Below are 20680 nucleotides of genomic sequence, written 5' to 3' on the forward strand. Positions count from 1 at the left end.
GAGGCAAGCTCCCAGAGGCGCAGACATCATGAAGTACCTACCTGCTCTGCAGGGTGGCAATCATAGACCGGTTGCTCCAAGGGGTCTCTTCTTGCTCGGTTATCTTCTGGAGGAGCCGTCTTCTTTCCTGGAGTAATTTCTCGTTCTCGGCAGTGAGCTGTGCGATCAGCACCTTTCCCTGAGCAGTGTTGCAGAAGGAAATAACAACCGGCGGTTACGCTTGGCTCTTCTCTGTCCTCTGTAAACCTCAGAGCGCTTTACCAAAGGGGTGACCATTGAGCACGTTAACTCCTAGAAGTGACGCACTACTTGCTGGAACATACCCCAAAAAAGAGGCTTTTGAGTCACTTCCCCGCAGTAATATTTCTGAAGTAAAAGAAGATGGAGCTTAGGCAGTTTCTGAACGGGATTTGAGGACACAGGTTCCTCCCCTGAAGAAAAACTTGAGCCAGGAATTTCTGTTTGGCTATTTGTTCCTACGAGGACGGGCTGGTGCCCCTCGGCACTGCCAGCTGTCTCCCAGGGCAGCATCAGTCCCGTGCACAGAGCAGGAGCAGCATGTCAGGCAGAGCTCCCCATGCTCCAACTGATCATTTAACAGTGCAATCCCAGTGCCTGCAAACCAGCTGTTCCTAAACTTCATTGTCTTTTTTTTCTCTAAACCGCATTTCTTTTTGGAAGAAGGGATGCTCCCACAGCCCTGCGGTAGCCTGCTCCCCTGCCTTTCCTTGCAGGAGAAGCCCTTGCTGTGTTCTCTCACCTTTTCCACCTGGAGCTTTGCCTCGCTGAGCTCACTTTCAAGCTGCTTAATTCTGCTGTCCCTTTGTTTCACCTCGTGAATAAAGGTCTCCTTGGCTCTGCGGATCTTGTCTTTGTGGCGGAGCTGCATTTCATTATATTTCCTGAGGAGGCAGAGACACAACCATCAGGCACTGAAATGCTTTTGTGTTCTAGGTTAAAATCAAGGCAGGAGATGTCCTGTATTTATTCAGGCTCTTCAAAGCCTGAACTGGGAGCCTCAGCCACCTACCCAGCTCCTTCTGGCTATGCAGCTAACGGCAGAATGAGCCCACTGGCTTTCTGGACTATGTCTTTCACTGATCAGTCAGTTGGTTTGTTTTCTGTTATTGTTGCAAAGGTTATATTGTTAAGTGTCAACCAAATGGCAATTGATTGAGGGAAAAGGATCCAAAGCATTCCCGAAACTGACTCCCAGCTTTACAAATCCTTGTGCTCACCCCTCTCAGCTCTTTATACCAAACAGGGATATAAAGTCACAAAACCTGGAAGTAACAGGGAAAGGGTAGGTCGTTTTATTTGGCTGGGGCTGGGGGTGGTTAAGGGGAAGTATTTGTGTATGGGGGCAAAAAGGCCAAAAAATAAGAATCCTAAACAGCAAGGGCCAGGCAAACAGGTTGCAGAAAGGGCTACTTCGGTGGGTGCTTCATAGAGCTGCAACAGCGAGGTTAAACATTTGTCTCTACTGAGACTTGTGCTGATTGCTCTTCCCCCTCAAACTTGTCTCGTTCAGGCAGTGTTCTTTATTTTTAACCAGCTGGGGTAGAAGGGAAAATAATGTCAAAAAAAAAAAAAAAAAAAAAAAAGAGAAAAAATCTCTACCATATAAGGGATATTTGCCCATGATATTTGCTCACAACTTACAACAAAAAGGCCACTGTGCTTCACATTAGATCACAGGTGCTCTGGGGAGAAACGAGCAGCTCCGTGGAGCATCTCTGCCAACGCCAGACCCTCCACAGCAGCACCCGCAGCTCTCCCTAGGCACCCCCTCATTTTCTGCACTGCTGCCGAGGACAACATGACAGCAGACATGCGAGGCACGACACAACCGCACGCAGAAGCGTCAGGCTAAGGCAGATCTCTCAGTGCTAATTGCCTTCCAGGAGAGACAAGAAAGGCTACAGAACAGTCAAATCCAGTGTCACTGCCAGGCATGTAAACAGCAATTCCTGGGTACGTTTTTTTCCTGTGTCTACACCTCCCCTGCCTGCTGCTGCATTCATTACCTGACATACACATCCTTCTGGTTCAGGAGACGGACTCCTTCCTCGTAAAGGGCTTTGTTTTCCCCCTTCAGCAATGAAAGTTGCTCTGAAAGCTTCTGGTTCTCCTTCTGGCACTGGAGGTGCTGGAAAACATTTATTTTTTATTCGCGTGTGCGTCCTTAGCTGTAGAGGCCCCTCTGCCTCCTTTCAGTCTGGTCTCCAAAGCTTCTCTGTCATAAATCCCAGTGATTCCCACTATAGATAATATCCCTCCATTCTGTCCCCCCAAGGCCACTGCCTGCTCCCCTTAAAGGAGGAGGGGGGTGTGAATTTCTGTGCTGCCAGGGGGCTGCTCTAGGCTTCAACAGGGCATCCTCCCTGGACTCTGCCAAGATGTCCCTGCAAGAAGCTCTGTGCTCTGCAAGAAAAGGGAAAGAAGCCACCAAGTCCTCCCTCCTGTGCCCTTGGAGCTGCATTCCCAGGAAACCTAACAAGATGGGACGGTGCTTTTCCTCTGGCTCCCATTTAAATCAGTGTGATCTGCATGGGCTCAGCACTTGGCCAGAATTGACCCTACTTCAGCAGTTCCCAGGTACAGATTTCACACTGGGATGGTCCTGTTTCGCCCCAGAGCTCAGCGGTCTGCTCTGGAGCCAGCCACCAGCACAACATCCCCTTGGGTGACGAGGAGCCACCTGTGCTGCAGCTCACCTCGTTCGAGTCAGTTTTCCTCTCATCTTCCAGGACATGCAGAGTCTTGGCCTGCAGCTCCACGTGCATCTTGGCCAGTGACGCCTCTGTCTCTTGTGAATGCCGGAGCTGCTGCCGCAGCTCCTCCACCTGCTGCTCCAGGAGCTTCCTAAAAACGGGTTGGTGTGACGGTGAGACACAAACGTGGAGGCCAGCCGGTGATGTGCCACCGTCAATTCAAGGCTGGCTTGATCTAAAAACCATCAGCCCGCTGCTCTGGACCTGCCCTGGGCAACACTAAGGATAGAAAGAAATCAGGACGTTCTGGTTGTCCCCATGTCCCAGCGGCATGTGAAAGGGTGCACGATGTGTCTAGGATTTCCAGTCCCAGTTGCAGAAAAAAGGGGACTGCTGGCATCTAGAGGGTAAACCAAATCACTGGGCTGGCAGGAGGGACCACACACCTTTTGAGGCAGCTAGGGTCTCCAAAAAAGCTTTTAAATCTCATAAAGAGGGGATCCTGGGGAGGGACGCTGGCAGGTCAAAAGGAGAGAGAGGAAGGTAAAACCAAGGGTGCAGGGTCTCCTTGAAGCCACCTAGGGCCAGTCATGGAGCTGCAGGAGGTAGCTGGAGGGAGGCTGGCACAGCAGCATTTGCTGGCACACACCTCCCCTCCGCACCCAGCTCAGGCACCACCCGGCTCTGGGTACCTTTTCAGCTGCTCCTCGTGAAGTTCTTGCTGCACACGGGCTTCATTTTCTCGGGTTTCCTTCAATTCCTCCTCCAAGAGTTTCTTGTCTGAAACACGGGCCTCTGCCAGCAGGAGCTGGTGTTGTGAGTCTTTTAGCTTTTGCTGGAGTTTTGAAATCTGGGATTAAAATTGGATACAGATTAAACATTCTGAATTTACAGGCCAGTATCTGAATCCAAGGGATTCACATGCCTTTGATCCCTCTGTATTCAAGTCATGGGAACGCAAGGTTTTCTCGCTTCTACTCAAAGTACTTCTGCATGTCTTTGTGTCAAAGTCCGTTAAAAGCAAAACCTTTCAAACAGCTGCCAGACTTGGAATCACACACTATGTCATGAATTAACAACAATCCTTTTTGCACCTAATTCAGTCCTGCACACTTCAAAAAACAAATCCAACAATTAGTGCAGGAATAGGGCAGAATCGATGCCACAATTCTTTTGCAATTTAAAAACACAAACTTTTGCAATTTACCAGATAGCAAACAGTAGCAAATCTCCTTGTCAGGAATGTGGTCTGGGCTCCCTGTGCCTGCCAGCCCTGCTACCAGTATTTTCAGAGACATTGAGCTTCAGAGGCAGGAGTTGAGCCATCAGATCTCACTTCTATTGTTTTGATTACGCTCCCACTAGTAACACCTATTTTCCCTAAAATATTTAGCCAAGTGATCTCAGAACGGACTAGCAAAATAGGCTTCAGGGAACCAATTCAATTGCTGCTAGAGCTTCTTTTTCCTGAACTACAGTTGCACGAAACTGCTAAAAACATACCTCCTGTTAACTTAGCTCATGCTGAAGAGTTACCTTTTTTTGTGCTTCACGTACTTTGGATTTCTCTTGTGCAAGTTTCTCTTGCAGACCGCTCTGCAGTTTATCAGCCTGGGAGCACTTCAAGAGCTCTTGTTCAAGTTCTTTGACCTTCTGCTGGCTTTTTTCCCACTGTGCCGAGAGAGAGGAGCATGTTTCAGTTGTGTCCGAGAGTTTTGCCTGGGCTTGCTTCAGCTCAGCTTTAACCTGAGTTTCAAAAGAAGAAATGAAGTTTGCACTTCAACATATGTCATCTGAAACGTCTTGATTAGGAAAGGGCCAACAGGATTCCAGAGAGTGAGCAAGAATAAACAATCCAGGGAGCAAGCACAGCACATTTTATTTGGAGGCAGTGCAATTTCCACTGAGCTGAGGCAGAGCACACTGAAAAGCCCAGGTGCTGTACAGTCAGATGTAAATGAGGTCCAGCCTGGCGAAATCAGCACCTCAGACCTCCCGTTTGACCCTTGTAAAAGGATGTGACGCTCCCTACAAGCAGCTCTCCCTGCTCTGTTCCTACCTTGGTGCATTCCTGTTGGAGCAAGAGATTTTGCTTGTGTAAGTCGACGTTCTTCTCCCTTTCGTATCTCAGCTCCCTCTCAGCTGAGCTGCACAAGTTCTGAACTCGACGCAAGTCCTGCCGCAGTTGCTGCATTTTTTCCTCCTGCTGCTGGAATCTCTCCTCAGACAGACTCTGCAGGAACAGCAAAATGACAAAGGTTACATTGGACATCAACTTCAAGGAAAGATAAAGACTAGTAATTAATACAGGTAGAAATACACCAATAGGATTTAAGGGCATTTAGTAGGAAGACAGGTAAAGCCAGGCAAGCACTTCTGCCCCCACACTATGCTCCCTACCCTGTCCATCCCCCTCTGGAGGTCGAGGGAAAAGATGCAATAACCTGGATGAGGGAACAAATCCCTGTGAAAACCAACCTGTCAAAACAAATTCCAAACCACCCACATTACTCTTAATGCTTGTGCCAGTTTCACTGGCACTCACTAAGGCAACTCAGCGGGAGTCACGCATCCAGCCGCGACTCCCCGCGGTGGCAGGAACAAGGCAAGTCCTGGAAGTGGTACAGAAACAGACAGGCTGGCACAAGGCGACAGCAGCCTGGGCACCAGGAGGCAGTCACTGATGGTCTGTGATGGCTTTCAGAAGATAATTGAGCTCTTTGGTTCATCCACCTTCTCACAAGTGCCTTGCATGCAGACTAAAAGCTATTCCCACGTCTGGTGTACCAAAACCCACTTCCAGCCATCTGTCCATCTGCATTCCCGCTTTGCGTCTTCACCCTCTGCATGAAGTCCACTGAAGTTCAAGCTTCCCTTCTCAGACAAATCACCAAGCTGGGGAGTCTTGATCTAGCGCTGTGGGATCTGGCAATGTCATTTGTCCTCGAGGTCCGTTAGATTTTGTGGGGTTTTTTTCCCCCACCTTCTTCTACCGGGATCCTTTTCAGCATCCCCTCTACACCATGTTGTCTTGCTTTGGTCTGCTCTAACCGTACAGATTTGCTGCTTCTTGGTGTCAGCACAGCTCCAACCCTCTCCTTTCCACTCCCACTCCTGCCTAGATGCCACCCTGTCCACTCCTTTTCCAAACACTTGCATATAATCCTTGCTCTTCCTCAGACTCCCCACCCCGGGTACCTTCATCATTTCTTCCCCTTTTGGCAGAGCTTGCTGCTCTTCCCTTTCTTTTTCTGATCCCACGGTAAGAAAGGAGAAAAAAAATTGCATTTCAAAGACAGCTAAACGTAGTGACAAACAGGGGTCTCGCCTGGCAGCTGCTAGAGCAGTCACCGAGATGCAGGCACGGGGCTGCAGCCAAACCCAGCTGCTTGTGAGCTGCCACGGGGCAGCAGCCACGGGGTCAGTTCAAGCCCTGGAGTGTAAGAGCAGAAAATCCCAAGGAGAAGTAGGGAAGAGGAACAGCTTCTGCATCCAGCAAGAGCAAGACTGTTGTGGGAATAGCAAGCCAGCTCCACTTCTCACACTCCAAAAAGGAGCTGAGAAAGAGCTTCAAACAGTTTAACACGTCATTTAAGGACTGTATAACTTCTTGCATGTGTACTAAGGGAGCCCTTCAGTTTATCCAAGTTCCCACTACAACGAAAAATACAACAGAAGGAAACAATGACACTCAATTCCCAAACATTTCCCCCAAGGAAATCAGTCAGCCTCATCTCCCTGCCGTGTGCTAACACTCCAGGATTGGCTTCCAGTCCACTTCAATTAGGCTTTGCCACTAAATTAGTGAAAAAAAGTACAGTGCAGCTGGCAAAGCTGCCCATACCTGTTTAACGCTCCCATCTAAACTGCCTGCAGAGCTCTGCGCCACGAGAAACCTGTTCTCTCTATGTGCCAGGCCTCGATTCATCCACAAAGTCTCTTCAAGCGTGCTGTCGCCCTGCTCCCGGGTAGTCTGGATATCTTGTTTTAGCTGGGCAATTTCTTCCAGTAACAACCGTTTTTCTTCATTGCTCTCTTTTAGCTGCTTTTCTAGCTCCTCCCTCTTCTTGTTGCTCTCTAGTAATTCAGAACTCGAAGGAGAAATAGTAAAGGAGAGAGGTAACTATACACATCCAAGGGAAACCACCCTCTGAAGGGGAAAAACTTGGGATACAAGAATCCAGTGAAACGCTCAAGGCAATGCTTAAGTGTCTCAGGAGGACCCAGAAGGGATTTAATCCTGGGTCTAGCAGTTCTGGGCAAGGGTCTGTGTCCAGGGGAAGCTGGCCCACAAAGAAACATGTGTCCAGAGGGTCAGCTCTTGGGCATTCATGAGTGGGTGAAGTGCTGGCTAAGGAGACACTCACACAGAGCCACGTGAGCTGGTCTGAGCTCACAAGTGGCGGAGAAGCACTTGCTGTATGGAAATATGAGCTCAGGTCTCCCGATCAAGCTGTCTGATTTATCTCAATCCCTACCATATGTCCTTATAAGCTAACCTACCTGTCCTAGCCTGGTTTTACTTTGTCTCACTACCTAGGTACCAGGTCATTGAGCTGATTGTAACTACAATGGATTTAATCCAAGCTTTTATTACTAACGGGAGCCTGAGGAGGGAGGCTTCAGCTTCAAATTTGTATTGATCTACTGAAAAAGAGGAGTCAGAGGACCTGTAAGAGCTTTGTTTACAACCCCGGTGGCTGCTGACACCTGCCTTCCCAGGACAACTGAAATCCACAGCAGGATGTAGCTCAGCAGTTAGCCCCAAGGAGCCCAAGCCCCCCACGGGAGCATTTTTTGGGACCGTGTTAGCTCAAAACTCACTCCAAGAGAAGCCTCCTCCCTAAGGACAGCTCTCATTTATGCCATTCAGAATGTGGAATAGCTGCAGAAAAAAAAAAGGAAGGAAAAAAAAAAAAGAAAAAAAAGGTTTACTCCTGACAGACCACGATGTCGGTAAGGGCAATGCTTATTCACCAAAATCTCTACAGAGAGATGATCATCTGATAAGGAAGACACAAAGCTGCTGTGCCCATTTTTGCCAGAAGCAGCACTACGGGGATTTTTAACACATTAAAAAATTAGTCAGCAAAGATAAGAAGCAGAAAGTACCACAGGCCTTGTTAACGTTTACCAGAGCAGTTCTTGTTCATCCCTCAAGTTTTTGATTTGTTCTTCCAAAAATACTACTTTAGCCATCTGTTCTTCATATATCTTTTCATCTGTACATAGATCTTCATGTTGCTGCTCGAGTTTGTTAATCTGTTCTCTTTCTTGTAGGAGTTCAGAGGCCTGTAAGGTCAGAAAACACCACGACTTTGACTTGCTTCATGGAAAGCTTTTGAGCAGTATATGGCAATCTGGGGGCTCCATCGTGATTCTGTAGCTAAATTAGTGTAGTTCTTCACCCTTGAAGATACCCACGTAAGGCCTTTTTTTCTGCATGGGAAGTATCTGTGTGTAAACTACTATCGAATCACACTTCTTTATTTGTTTTCATCCTTCTGTGGCCCATCTGTAGTTCTCAGGGCTTTATAGCATGTGCCGTTATCTCTTTACAAAAGTGGCAACTCTTGGGAAAACAGGGAGAGTACAGGATATGTATTCAGCTGTCTCACCCGGTGCTACGCATCCTCCATCCATGTCAGCCCCAAACAACTCCCTAGGGAGGGCTGCTCTCCGCTTTCCACCTCACCTAACACCTTTTTTTGGCAGGCCCAAAACCTCAGACATGAAGAGAAGATGCCAAGAAAATAAAAGGATGAAGAAAGGAAGGCACGAGGAGTGCATAAGGACACAGGAACTCCCAGGCTCGAGCAGAACCAGAATCTTCCTGGTCTAGTATCTCCCACTAAGCGGTGGTAAACCCAAATCCTTCAAAGAAAAATGCTTATAAGCCCACTAAACACTAGCAATGACTTTGATTCCTAAAGCCTCTTAATCCATAACTCTTCCTGAGCGTATGCTAGCACTAATGTTTCAATTTCAGGTCTTCCTTATCTACACCAAGATGAATTTACTTATATTGGAGCAACACACACTAGCAGCTCTGTCTACATCAGACACCAGAACAACAGGGATTTCTTTACCTTTCTCACCTCTGTATCTAACAAAGCATTATTTTTTTGTAGCTTCTAATGGGATACACTAATGAGATCCCTGCTTGCTGATGTTCTTTGGAGATTTGGAAGTTATTACAATGGCTTGTAAACTCAGATTTTGAGTCAGGCAACCCCGGTGAGGAAACAACAGGAGCTAGTGGATGTAATGCACCCCTAACTACAAGCTCAGAAAAAGCTTTCTCCTCTCAGATGTCCAAAAACCTCTTAAAAACCAGAAGACAGCTCCAAACAAATGCAGAGAGCTCTCTGCATAGCATCAGTTCATAGCACGTTATTAAAATTTACAAGAACAAAAATACTATCCAATTGACTCGCCCAGTCCATGTCTTGGGCATCCTGACAAACACAGCACTGAGCAATCTCAAATCCTGACCTCCCGGTGCGTATCACCCATGAGAACCCGATGATTTCACACCAAGCTCATTTCCAGCACCCTGTTGGTAAACAATTCACCTCCATAGAGCTGCTCTATCAGAAGGAAATAAACCCATCTGTGAAGTCAGAAATCCCACCAAACACACACAAAGTCCTCTATTTTCAAGACTGTTACAGTCTAATACAGGCCACCAGATTCCACCTCTTCATCCTTGAGATGGAAGAACAGTCCTCTCCTCAGGTGAAGCCACTGGCCAGCTGGTGGCTGAATTACAACCAAGCTTACAGGGATACAGGGATGCATCATTTTGATTAAAAGGTCCCTGGACCACGAGTAGATTGCACTATTGGGATGCAAAGGTTATCATCCCCCAAATCAGACGATTCCTTTTCATGTGCATATTCACAGACTGACCTAGCTCCTCCCTAAACTGCCCTTCCACAAGGCTTGGTCTGCAGCCCAAGCTGTTACGATGTGAATTTATTGCCCAACAGCACTACAGAAGTCCTGTCCTCTAGATGCCACTGTTCCTCCAGTAAGACTCTTGCATATGTGCAGTTCTGCCAACAGTTCAGGACTTTCATTGGGTTTTTAGTTATGTTCAAGGAAGCGAGATGACTCACAGCTGGTTTAAAGCCTCTCAGAGTGCTGAAAAGGGGGGTTTACAATAGATGTAAACCCTCTCCACTTTGCCAGTCTCCCTCAGGTCCCCCTTGTCTGCCCAATCCAGGCCACAGGTCTACAGTTTTCCTAAATTTCAGCCTAATTTTCAGCCCCTACCCTACCTATGCCTGTGCCAGCCCTTGTACAATTTTGCTGGCATCACTTGTCCTCTCTCCTCTGGCCCAACTGGAAGACAAGAGCACCAGCAACTCTCCCAGCAAAGATAAACTCACCAGAAGCCTATCTAGCAGTTAAATCGCTTCCAGCAAAGCATACTGAGGTCCTATGGGCACATAAAGCAACACCGGGACCTCAGCAAGCTGTTCATGTAGACTTCTGTGACTCTTGGGTGTTCTGACTTCTTATCATGCCATATTGTGGTTCAGAAAGAATACTATTCATTTTAAAGGGGATCCATGTTAAACAGATTTAGAACTAGGCAGTTGATCAACTGCAGAAAAGCAGTCACTGCGAACAGGTGACCCTGATGTTGCTCTGCAGGAAGGTCTCAGCTCAAATCTCCAAGTACCCTGCCATGTTTGACACAGAGTGATGAAGGCTCATGATCATGAGCCTTACGATCACAAATAACTCTGCAACAGCTACGTAAGTCGGAAAACTTCCACTCTACCTTCTAGAGAAGGGGGCTTTGGCTACAAAGTTTGAATTGAAAGGGAAAATAAATTAAGAGAGACACAGTTCCATTAAAGCAGATGGATTTAAAATCACCTGCCCAAGAAGCTTTGAGATTGGCTGGACTAGAGAAATGCATCAAGAGCAGTCAAGCGATACACTTGGGGGGCAACTAGGAATGTTTCATGGAGTCATCCCAAGGCAACTGCCTCCTGCAGGGAGCCCCACTGCAGGGGCGATACATACTGGGCTCCCCAGTACCTTCTTCTCAGCCTTCAGATCTTGTCGTAACAGTTCAAGCTCAGAAGCAAGTTGCTTTCTCCGTTCTCTCCGCTCTCCCAACTGACTTCCCAACTTTTCTATCGTTTCCTGACAGCTTTCCAACATCTGGAACAAAAAAAAAAAAGAAGAGTCACTTCTCCAGCATCATTTATTCTAGCAAAAGAGAAACAAATTGCAGAAAACTTGTCTTCTGGAAAACAAGGATAGGAAAAAACGATTCTCAAAAGTTGCCAGGGCTGGCAGGACATCTCTCAAGGCCTGGAGCCTTCAAGGTCCTCTCCCAGAGGTAATAAGCTCTGTCCAGCTTATACACCTGGCAGATCCGATTGTCTGGATCTGTCTAGCAAGTAACAAATGGACAGCAAGGCCAGCCTAAGACCAGCTGGGAAACAGCCTTGTCGATGTACCTATGCACTACCTAGGTTTCATCAAACCCTAAACAAGATCAAGCCCCTTTACACATGCAAACCCTTCACCAGGGAGTCAACAAGCTCCTCAGCTTGCAGCGCTGAAGGCAGGACAATCTCACAAGGGAGATGAGTTATGCCAGTACGATCTCCATGCTCACTGCTACCCTCTAAAGACATCCCTCTGTCCTGTATGAGCTGATGGGCTACCAGTTCTGAGAAGGTGGTGACAAAAAAACATTCACAGGAGATGCTCATTTCATATGTTTCTAAACAAAACTATTTACTTCCCAAGGAAAACCTCTTACCTCTTGCATCTCTTGTGCTCCAGACAATGCCTGCTCTTCCCCATTCATCTCAGTTTTGTTCTTCTGCACTTCAAGTAACTCCGTTTCTAAACTTGTGATCTTAGGACAGACAAAGTGCAAGTTACAAGCAAACCAGTACTCACAACTAGTACTAAATACACAACCACTACGAAATGTCTCCTTGTGCTGCTGTTGCAGAGCAAACCCCACATTTGGAAGCATGGAGTAGGAGGGGATGTGGACAGCCGCCAGCGGGGGCTCGCTCCACCTCACGTCTTTCACCCTCTGCTTCAAAGGGGGAAGGAGCCATCCAAGGCCAAGTTAGAAAGCGAAAGAACCCTGCTCCACAAAAGGAGAGGAACAACCCAGACACGTGGGGAAAATTGAAGGTCTCCACAGCTTGTGGGCCTTCTACACGCCGCTCCCCCAACACTGAGGACCCCACGAGACCCCGATGTATAGCGCCAGCCATCTCCCTACCCCGTGCTGTTGCAGTGCCTGCTCGCCTGCAGCTGACCTCATCCAGGCAGGTGTTCAGCCCCGTCAGCCAGAGGGTCCTGGTCCCTCCGCTGCTCAGAGGAGGTGGTAACTCCCTCCTGCAAGGCTCTGAGGACTCCGGACTCGAGCCAGCAAAACACTGACCTCTGTTTCTCCTGGCAGGCATGAGTTTGCCTGGACAAGTGCTCATTCTGCATTTACACCACCACCTCCCCCCCTCCCAGAGGCATTTACTTTTGCGGGGGCTGAATCTCGTGGGAATGATTATTAATCCTGCTGCTTTAAAGGGTTTAAAGGAGCGAGAACAGTCCAGCTTCTCCTCCCCATTACAGCTCCTGCAGGCCCTTTTGTAAAATCAGAGTCTTGGCACTCACGGCCACCCCGCTCCGCTGCCAGCCAGCAGGGCATTCAGCAGCTTTTCCTTTCAGCTACTTTCAGAAGAAAGTTTGTGCTGGTTTTCTGATTTCTAAACCACCAAGCTGGCTTCCCCAACTGCCCAAGCTGGGCTTTCGCTGAACAAGGCTGCAGAGCAAGCAGGGACACTGGAAGGAGATGAAATCTCTTACAAAAGCTTAAAATCTTAAAAAAGCTGCAGATGAAATCCAGCTTCACACAGCATACCCTGTACTCATAGGAGCAACAGCCATCACTCCACTCACGCAGACGAGTGTATGGTGAAGCATATAAGATGTCTCACACCTTTCCCACTCTCCTTGCTTTGCAATTATTCAGAGATCATTTTTCATTCCTTTCCAATGGGAAGCCAAAGCTGAGGAAGTGCCAAGCCTCTGCCAATCCCAGTCCATTTAAAGCGGTTACAAAGCAGCACATCAAAGTCCAGGAGCTTTTTGCCTTCACTGACAGGCTTCAGGCACAAGATGGCTCTGTTGGAGCTCCCAGCAGGGAATGATCTCAACACAGAGGAAAGCTGCTGTGATACTGGTTTTTAAGACAGATGATGTTGCCTAACCTAGGTGTTAAAGGCAGATCACTGAGGTGAGACCTCCAGGCCTCTTACAGAACAGCTAGAGGGTAATAAAAGGCCCTCCTCTTGCATGACTAGATGATAGTTTGGGGTTCAATAAGACTTTGGAGTTCTAGAAGGGAACTCAAAGGCAAAATATACCTCCCCTCCTCACCCCGCAGCCAACCTTTGGTCATGAAGTTGATACCTAGCGATGCATTTCCATCCTTTTGCTTATACATCCTCCAAGCCACTAACTTTCCAGCATTTTAGTTGTGCTGGTGCCAACAGCAGAACAATACTCATGTTGTATCCTGGTGTCCTTGTTCTGAGTCAGTGGCCTAATCAGCCAAGATTTTTGTAGGCGACCCAAACTAGAAAAGACTTCCAAGTCCTGCTCACACGGGGCAGGCTGGCAAACGCCCAGCAGCGCCGCTTTCTCCAGGCTCCAGCGCACCTGCCCTCCCTCCAGTGCAGTCCTTCCCTCCTTACCTCCAAGGCACGCAAAAGCCCCTTAGAGATGAAGGGTGCAGCTCTGCAGCCCTCCATCTGAGCAGATGCTGGATCTAACCAAGGGTTAACCCAATTCCTCTTCCATCCTGAAATCTGCCAGTCTCCCCTCTGCTGCCCTGCTGTGCACATTTCTATCTTTTTTTTCAGCCTCAGCAACTGCCAAGCTCCTGCCAGCCAAAATGCCTTGCATCTCCTTGGCTACTCGGTGCTCCCCTGCTGCGTTCGCCCTGTGTCCCCCAAAGCGGCGTTCCCAGGGATCTGTTTAACAACGCACTGAGCAAAGAGGGGATTTCTCCAGACTGAAAACCTGTCTTGTTTGATTTGTTGAGGGTTGTGTTTATCCTGCTTCGATGAGAAAGTGGGAAACATTTCAGTCTGTGCTGAACAAGCCCCGATTTAAACAAAAGCATAGTCATGGTGGACAGACCTTTTGGCATTCCCGTCACAGAGCCTGCCCTTGGCTCCACGGCTACACACTTAGAAACATGATGTCTGCTGGCGTCCTTCCTTAAGATATTTGAACGTGCCTTCAGTCTGTTTCACTGTAGTTAGAGACTTCTCCCTCACAGCCAGAGGCTACTGACAAGCAATTCAGCCTTTCTGTCTTTGGACAATTCATCTTGGAGATGTGTGGTTACTTCAGCATTCACATAGGATATGCCTTCACACATGTATTATCCTCCTACGTCGTTTTTTAACCTGAGACACCCGAGCACTGCTCACTCCTGACTGAAAACCTGTGTGTGGCCTTCCTTCTCACCTCAGAAATCCAGAAGACACTACGGACTGGTCCTGCCGCCCGGAGATGCAGGACCAGAGTCACTGCAGAGGGCATCTCTTAGCCACAGACAGAGGGGAGAGGGCAATGGCCCAAGGGAGGAAGAGCTTTTGGCCAGGCAGCAGGGCTTCAGCCAAAGGAAAAGACCTCCTCAACCAGCTTTTCTGGGGAGAAGCCCACCTCCCATCTAGCAAGACCAGCTTCTGGCTTCCTCTGTTCTCTCTGGCTATAAATTCTTCAGCTGCCCTGTCCGTAAGGGATCACGTGCCCTGGTAGCGATGCTGCACGAATGCTGCATGAATGCTGCAAATGGTATTTTCCCTGAGGACAAGTAGTGACAAACCAGTCCACAAGCGCAGATGCTCCTCACAGAGCTACCTCCAGAGGGATGGAGAGTCCATCCAATAAACTGAGCCTAAAGACAACCCTGACAAAGGCATCATCAGGCTGAGAAGCTTCAGCAATGACTTAATCCTCACTCAAAACGTGGATGGAGATAGCTCTTCAGATGTTGCAGGGAGGCCTCTAATGTTGCTGTGGTTCTGGTAAACCAAATAATCAGCACGATGCTTCACATCTGCAATTTCCCAGAGGCTCCCTGACTGTCACATGCAAATGAGTGCAAACAACCAAGACTTCCTATCAACCTCCTAAAGTCAAAGGATGATCTGAGTGGACTTGTCCTATTAACAGGAAAAGATTCAGATTGCCCTGGGATGAGGGTGCCCAAAATCAAGTAGGATGCGAGTTAGGAAGAGACTGTCAAGGTCACATCTTGATCAAGATTGAGCAGAGCAGCTCCAGATGGATCAGCTTATCACAGCACTTCAAAAAGAAGTCTCCAGCCACGGCTGCCCCATTCAACAGCAGATCCTGCACTAAGAGATCGCAGGCAACGAAGGAAACTCTCCATCCCCTCAAATTTATGTTCAGCTAGGATGTCCCCAGGCAGTGCAGATCCTGGCCCCCACACCCAGAAGTGCCTCAGTGTTTGACACATGGGCTGACACGTTTACGAGATGCTGTGCTTGGGGAAAAGCCAGAAGTACAACCTTTTGCCACCAGCATGCTGAAGCGGTGACCTTTCCTGGGATCAAGGAGCAACAGTGTCCTGCGCTGACCATTTTCACCTGTTGGACAGGTCTGGAGAGGGGTTAGAGATTCAAGTCAAAGCCTGGAGTTCTGTCATGCGTGCCAGGTTAAAAGACATGGGCTTCAGGAAAACCTCTTGCCTCTCTTCTGAGCCTCAAGAGGACTTGGGGCTTCCTGGAACTTGCTCTTCAGCAGGAACTGCAGGCAGAAGAAACAGCCATCCAACATGGAAAAGCAGTTCCTGCAGGAGACTGTCAGGAGCACTGATGCCATCTAGGACAGCCTCTGGGGGGGAAATAAGAGCTTCTGAGCTACAACAGGCTCAGAAGAAATAGCTCCTGAGAAAATAAGATGCAACTTGAATTTGAAACAGGCTTTGCTTCAGCTCAGCCAAGAAAGCGAAGGGTGTACAGCGCCCACATGTACAGAAAGGCTTTACGGGAAGGGAACACTGCCTGGTCTCACTCCTGTGGATGCAGGAGCTCTGTTAGCTACTTAACGCTGCTTGCCCAAGCACGGAGAGCAGGGACAGGGGCTGGAAAAGACAATGCTGCTGTAACACTGGGGGAATCTGCATCTCCAGAGCAAGCGTCATTTACTCAACGGCTGGAATTTTTTCCTTCTTTTCACCTCTTTTCTGAAACTGCCAGATTTTTGTAGTTGTATTTCTTGTCAAACTAAACAAAGCAGCCTGCAGGTTTAGGTCAACCGTAATTTTATTTTACCAATCATTATGCAGAGAGAAAACCAGCTAGAATTAAGCAGACCCAAACTGTATTTCCTCCATTCCTTACTTACTTTCCGGTGAAGTCCCTCCACCTCAGTCTCAAACTGTTCCTTCTCCTGCTTGGTTTGGATCTGCGTCTCTCCCAGAATTGATTCCAGCTCTTCATTGCGCTCAACCAAATCCTCATGCTCCTGCTCCAGTTTTTGCAGCTTGTGAAGGAGCTGTGAATTCCTGCCCTCGATGTTTTCAATCACCTCTCGGCACCTACACACCAAAGACCACCATCACCAAGGCTAGAACTGCTATGTAAACCTATTGACACACATCATGAAAAAGCCAATGTGTTTTCCACTATGGAATATTTCTGTCCTACTAATTTTGAGTCTCACACCCAGCCTGACCCATGCCTGCTCTTATTTAGGTGGGCTCCACACAAATAGTGATGAAAATCCAGGGAGAAAACTGGTCAGGCACAAGGATGCTAACAGCAAAGAGGCAACGGCAAATTCAGCTCCTTGAGGGGGGGAAAACAGGCTTGGGCATTTGAAGAGAAAAAGTCAGAGGGCTGGGATCAGACCCCCTTTCCTCTTTGAACCTGCTAGAAGAGGCGCAGCAGCTTTCCGAGCAGGCCACAGGAGAAAGAAACTTTGACTTCCCTTAAAAATCCCAGTTTACATATTTACATTTGAAAGCCAAGTGTTTTGGTATAACACTGGACAGCAACCAAATCCAGAGAAATCTTCCCAGCAACAAAACAGTTCCAAAACCAACACTTTTGTCTGCAGAGAGCCCCAAAAGCCCAACCCTATTATATTAGGAAAGCAACAAACTGGAGAAAGTGTCAGAAAACAGCCTGCATTCTTGATACCAAAGGCTACAGACCTACTCAGGACAGGCACTACCTCTGCTTTGGGAGCAGAGCAACAAAGTTAGCACCAAAGAGTATTCTAAAGAATCCAGTACTTAAATCCACTCTGCAAGACAGAATATCAGCAACCAGAGCACCAGGTAAGCCACCGTGAAAATACAACAATGAAGGATTCCTACACTGCTCACCTTCTGTGAAGTGTTTCACTACTCTGACGTCTGTCTTCTTGATCTGAGCCAGCTTTGCCTGAAGCGCAGTCTCCTTCCACCCCCGCTTCATCCTTTGTGCCCTGTGTCTCAAGAGAAAATGAAAAGTCAGCATGTAGTTAAGACTGAAATCTTAGCACAATGTGATTATCATATTATCATAAATAAACAAGACAACCAGAAAACATGAGCTACATCATCTACATTTGTCTGCATTAGGTAATCCGCTGGCCATAGGAGCAAAAGCTCCCCCAGACCCATAATAATACGAGGGCACTAGTGAGTATTAGCTTAGGCCAACAGATGTGCTCTACACATTAGTGTATCCATCAGGCCCAGCACAAATCCTCTGTCACACCTGCACAGGGTGCGTGGAAAGGAAAACACAACCACTCCTGCATGACAATCCTCGTGTCTTCATTTATGGCAGGGGGCTGGAACGCAGAGGTGGGGCTGCTTGCTCGATTTGCTTTCTAGAATGGCAAACAAAGAGCCCTTGAAAATACCTGCAGCGAGGACGCTGCGACTTCTTCAGCCTCGGTGGGTGCAGGCAATGGAAGTCCTTGCTTCTCGCTCTTCTGATACTCACAGATCTCCTCTTTGAGCTGTTCAATCTTCAAAAGAAAAACACTTGGTTTTGGTGAATGTTCATCTTGCTGGCTTAGAGAGTTAAGATGCCCCTCAAATTCGCTGTAGATAAGCTACAGATTTATTAATATCAACCACACAGCTTGAGATCGTGTGGTTGCTCCAGCTGGGTGGTCTCAGACTACTGAGGGATGTAAAGAGCAGTAAAAGGAGGAATGCATGCTGCATTAAAGGGTAAGCAGGTTTTCTTAATTTATTTTAATTACTGATCACGCACATGTTGTACATCCCCTTTTACCAAACAGGACTGAGTGCAGAGAGGTAGACAGATTACAACCACTACTTCTGAGGACACCTTTTAGTCTTTGTTGTTATTGATAGGATCAATATAATATTAATTAGCAGGTAACTGTTCACACCACACAGTCACTTGCACATATTCGTGGCTGCCAGTTGGAGCAGCAGCTGGGAAGCCAACCCCAGCTGTTCATGGAAAGGCAGAGTTGTACCACAGTGGCTCCTGGATGGGTGTTCCTGAAGTGCTCCCCATCAGGTGCAGATATAATCCTGCACCCTTCGAGTGTGCCCAGCAGCACACACGGATGCCATCTGAGCCTCACGCAGTCAGTGCAGGCCTTGCACAGGTTCAGCGGGCCACTGGTGTCCCAAGTTTATAATTTTTTGCAGATTTAGCAGCCTGGAGCTATCAGCCCTTGCAAAGCCTTCACGCACCACTTTCTCAGCACGCATTTTTCCTCCTTTCTTCAGCTTTGTGCCATGCCTCCACCCACACCCACAGGCAGAGCCCACTCACACAGACTCGCTCACACCACACAGACACCAAATCTGCACCATTAAGGCTCAATACTCCAACTGGTGGAGCATGTGGCAGAAACGCCATCGGTCTTCCACTGACCACCAAACCAAAGCCATAGCCAGCCTGCTCCTCACCCTGCTGTCCGCAACTCACAGGCAGAAAAAAAAACAAACTTCAGGACACAGAAGTTCTGTGGCTCATAGTAAGTACGCTTTCAGCTTCTACAAATTAAAAACTATGGCTTTCTAACTTCTATGCCAACAGTTACACCTCATTCCAAGGAACAGAAAGATAACATGCTTTTAGCTTAACAACATGGTTGGTTGGGCGTGCTCTCAGTCTGGCTACATTTTTCTTCTGTACAGAGAAAACAATACCTTCTGTGTAGCTCTCTATTTTTTGTATATATATATTTCTTTTTTTATACAGGTTAAAAATATACACACACACACACACATGTGTATATATACTTAGTGACTGAAAGAAGCAATGTCCTAAAGCAAAGAAAATGTTATTTGGAATAAAAAAAAATATATGTAAACAGAGGAAAGTGAACTAAATTACATATTTTTGCAGACCCAGAAACAGACTGTCCTGTAAATACAAGGTTTGTGAGGACAGATATGCTTAGCTAAGGAAGAGCCAGCAACTTTTTTAAATGCAAGGGACAGAACTACCCACTAAATTTTTAAAATCCTCAAACATGAATAAATTATATTCAAGAAAGTAAGCCTTGGATATTATTTGAAAGAAATATTCTCAGAAATACTTAAATTATTAAGATACTCATTTTAATCCAGGAGAACAACAAGATAGCTACTGGGCTTTCTGTGCTGGGATGGCTGCTGGCAACCAATTATAGGCTGTTGAAGGACTGATATAAAGAATTTTAAGAACAGAAACAGAATTCGTGCCAAATAACACACTTTAATGGGAAACAGACTGTTATATTCATTCACTATTGGCAATCTCAGTGAGGAACTCTTGTTGATAAAGATTAATGCATTTAGAGAATCCTCAATCTATTACGTCAAGCATTTAACTCAGAGTAATTAATAGTAAGTAATTCACTGAAAAAAGCCCACACAAAATGAAAAGGATGTTTATTCTTCTACTGAGCAAATCAACACAGCCACATCAAAAAGCCAAAGAGGCTGAGAAGTATCAAAACATGAGCCTAAATCAAAAATTCTTTTATAAATAGCTAGTACTGGAGTTTAGACTAAAATGACTGTCTTTAGTAACAGCCCCCAATAAAAGGTAGAAATATTGCTTACTCTGTTCACCCCCTTGATTTTGTGCAAATATGAGCTAGTAAAGAAAGCTTCAAGCTGAGCCTGTACGCTGGGCACAGGAAAACACGTATTTCAGAGCCCTACAGCACACCTCAACCTGAGCGCGTACAGCTCACCCCCCATTCTGTGAAGTATCAAACTCTCCCTGCGCTGAAGGATGCTGTAAGAGCTGAATTTTTTCAGGGCTGCAGTAACAGCAGCTGCTTTAAAACACTCTTGGGATATTTATCCTGTTTGTTTCCCAGATTCTATTACTCCCCGAGCCATGAAACATCAGAACGGCAGTTCTGGAAGGACTCGCTGGTGCCACAGCAGACCGGGAGATAGGTACTCACCAGATCCAGGAACGCTTTTCTTTCCAAGTCGAGCGTTTGGACCCGTGCTCGCAGTGCCAGAATTTCCTTGTCCAGTCTGCTGTTGTGCTCCATGGCCTTCTGTAGCTCAGTCCTGTCTGTACGGAACAGAAAAAAACAGTCACCAACACCAGTGTGGCCCTTGACCAAGCTCAGAGGGGGGCTATCGCATGAGTAAGGTTTCTGAAATTGCCTTGCCCTTATGCGACAGCACAGAGCAGTTTTCCATATATATGGTGACACGTCCTTTTCCTCAAATAGCAGAGGTTTCTGGAGATGCAGGTTCAATAGCAATGCTATGTTTATTGTAAGAGCACAGCAGTCTCTCCACAGTTATTTCAGCGATTCAGTTCACCTCTGGATCATGGAAAATGCCTCACCTCAGATATTTAGGTATGGGTTTCCCAAACAGCTAGGGTAAGCTTTGAAAAACCCAAACAGCCATATTTCTTACTTTCATCATAGAATTCATAACT

General features: G+C 47.2%; 1 protein-coding gene across 9 annotated transcripts in view; it reads right to left on the minus strand.

Moving 5' to 3' along the window:
* The window catches only part of CCDC30 (coiled-coil domain containing 30), a 37372-nt gene that overhangs the window by 3368 nt on the left and 13324 nt on the right, over positions 1–20680 (minus strand). For 3 of the 9 annotated variants that reach the window (XR_008731414.1, XM_027803317.2, XM_055705251.1), the window contains exons 7-21: positions 20187–20302; positions 17658–17765; positions 17134–17240; positions 16149–16341; positions 11506–11604; positions 10770–10895; positions 7849–8006; positions 6559–6805; positions 4774–4947; positions 4251–4460; positions 3407–3564; positions 2718–2865; positions 2028–2149; positions 761–902; positions 42–178 (exon numbers count right to left, since the gene is read on the minus strand). Coding sequence is in view for 8 of the 9 variants with exons in the window: in XM_027803317.2 (XP_027659118.2) it covers positions 42–178; positions 761–902; positions 2028–2149; positions 2718–2865; positions 3407–3564; positions 4251–4460; positions 4774–4947; positions 6559–6805; positions 7849–8006; positions 10770–10895; positions 11506–11604; positions 16149–16341; positions 17134–17240; positions 17658–17765; positions 20187–20302 (2245 nt within the window). In the remaining variant the exon portion in view is untranslated. Of the gene's footprint in view, positions 1–41; positions 179–760; positions 903–2027; positions 2150–2717; positions 2866–3406; positions 3565–4250; positions 4461–4773; positions 4948–6558; positions 6806–7848; positions 8007–10754; positions 10896–11505; positions 11605–16148; positions 16342–17133; positions 17241–17657; positions 17766–20186; positions 20303–20680 lie in introns of all 9 variants that reach the window. The other 6 variants (XM_027803318.2, XM_055705250.1, XM_027803320.2 and 3 more) reach the window with 6 other exon arrangements.

This window comes from Falco cherrug, chromosome 3, assembly GCF_023634085.1.
Source record: "Falco cherrug isolate bFalChe1 chromosome 3, bFalChe1.pri, whole genome shotgun sequence".
Lineage (NCBI taxonomy): Eukaryota > Metazoa > Chordata > Aves > Falconiformes > Falconidae > Falco > Falco cherrug.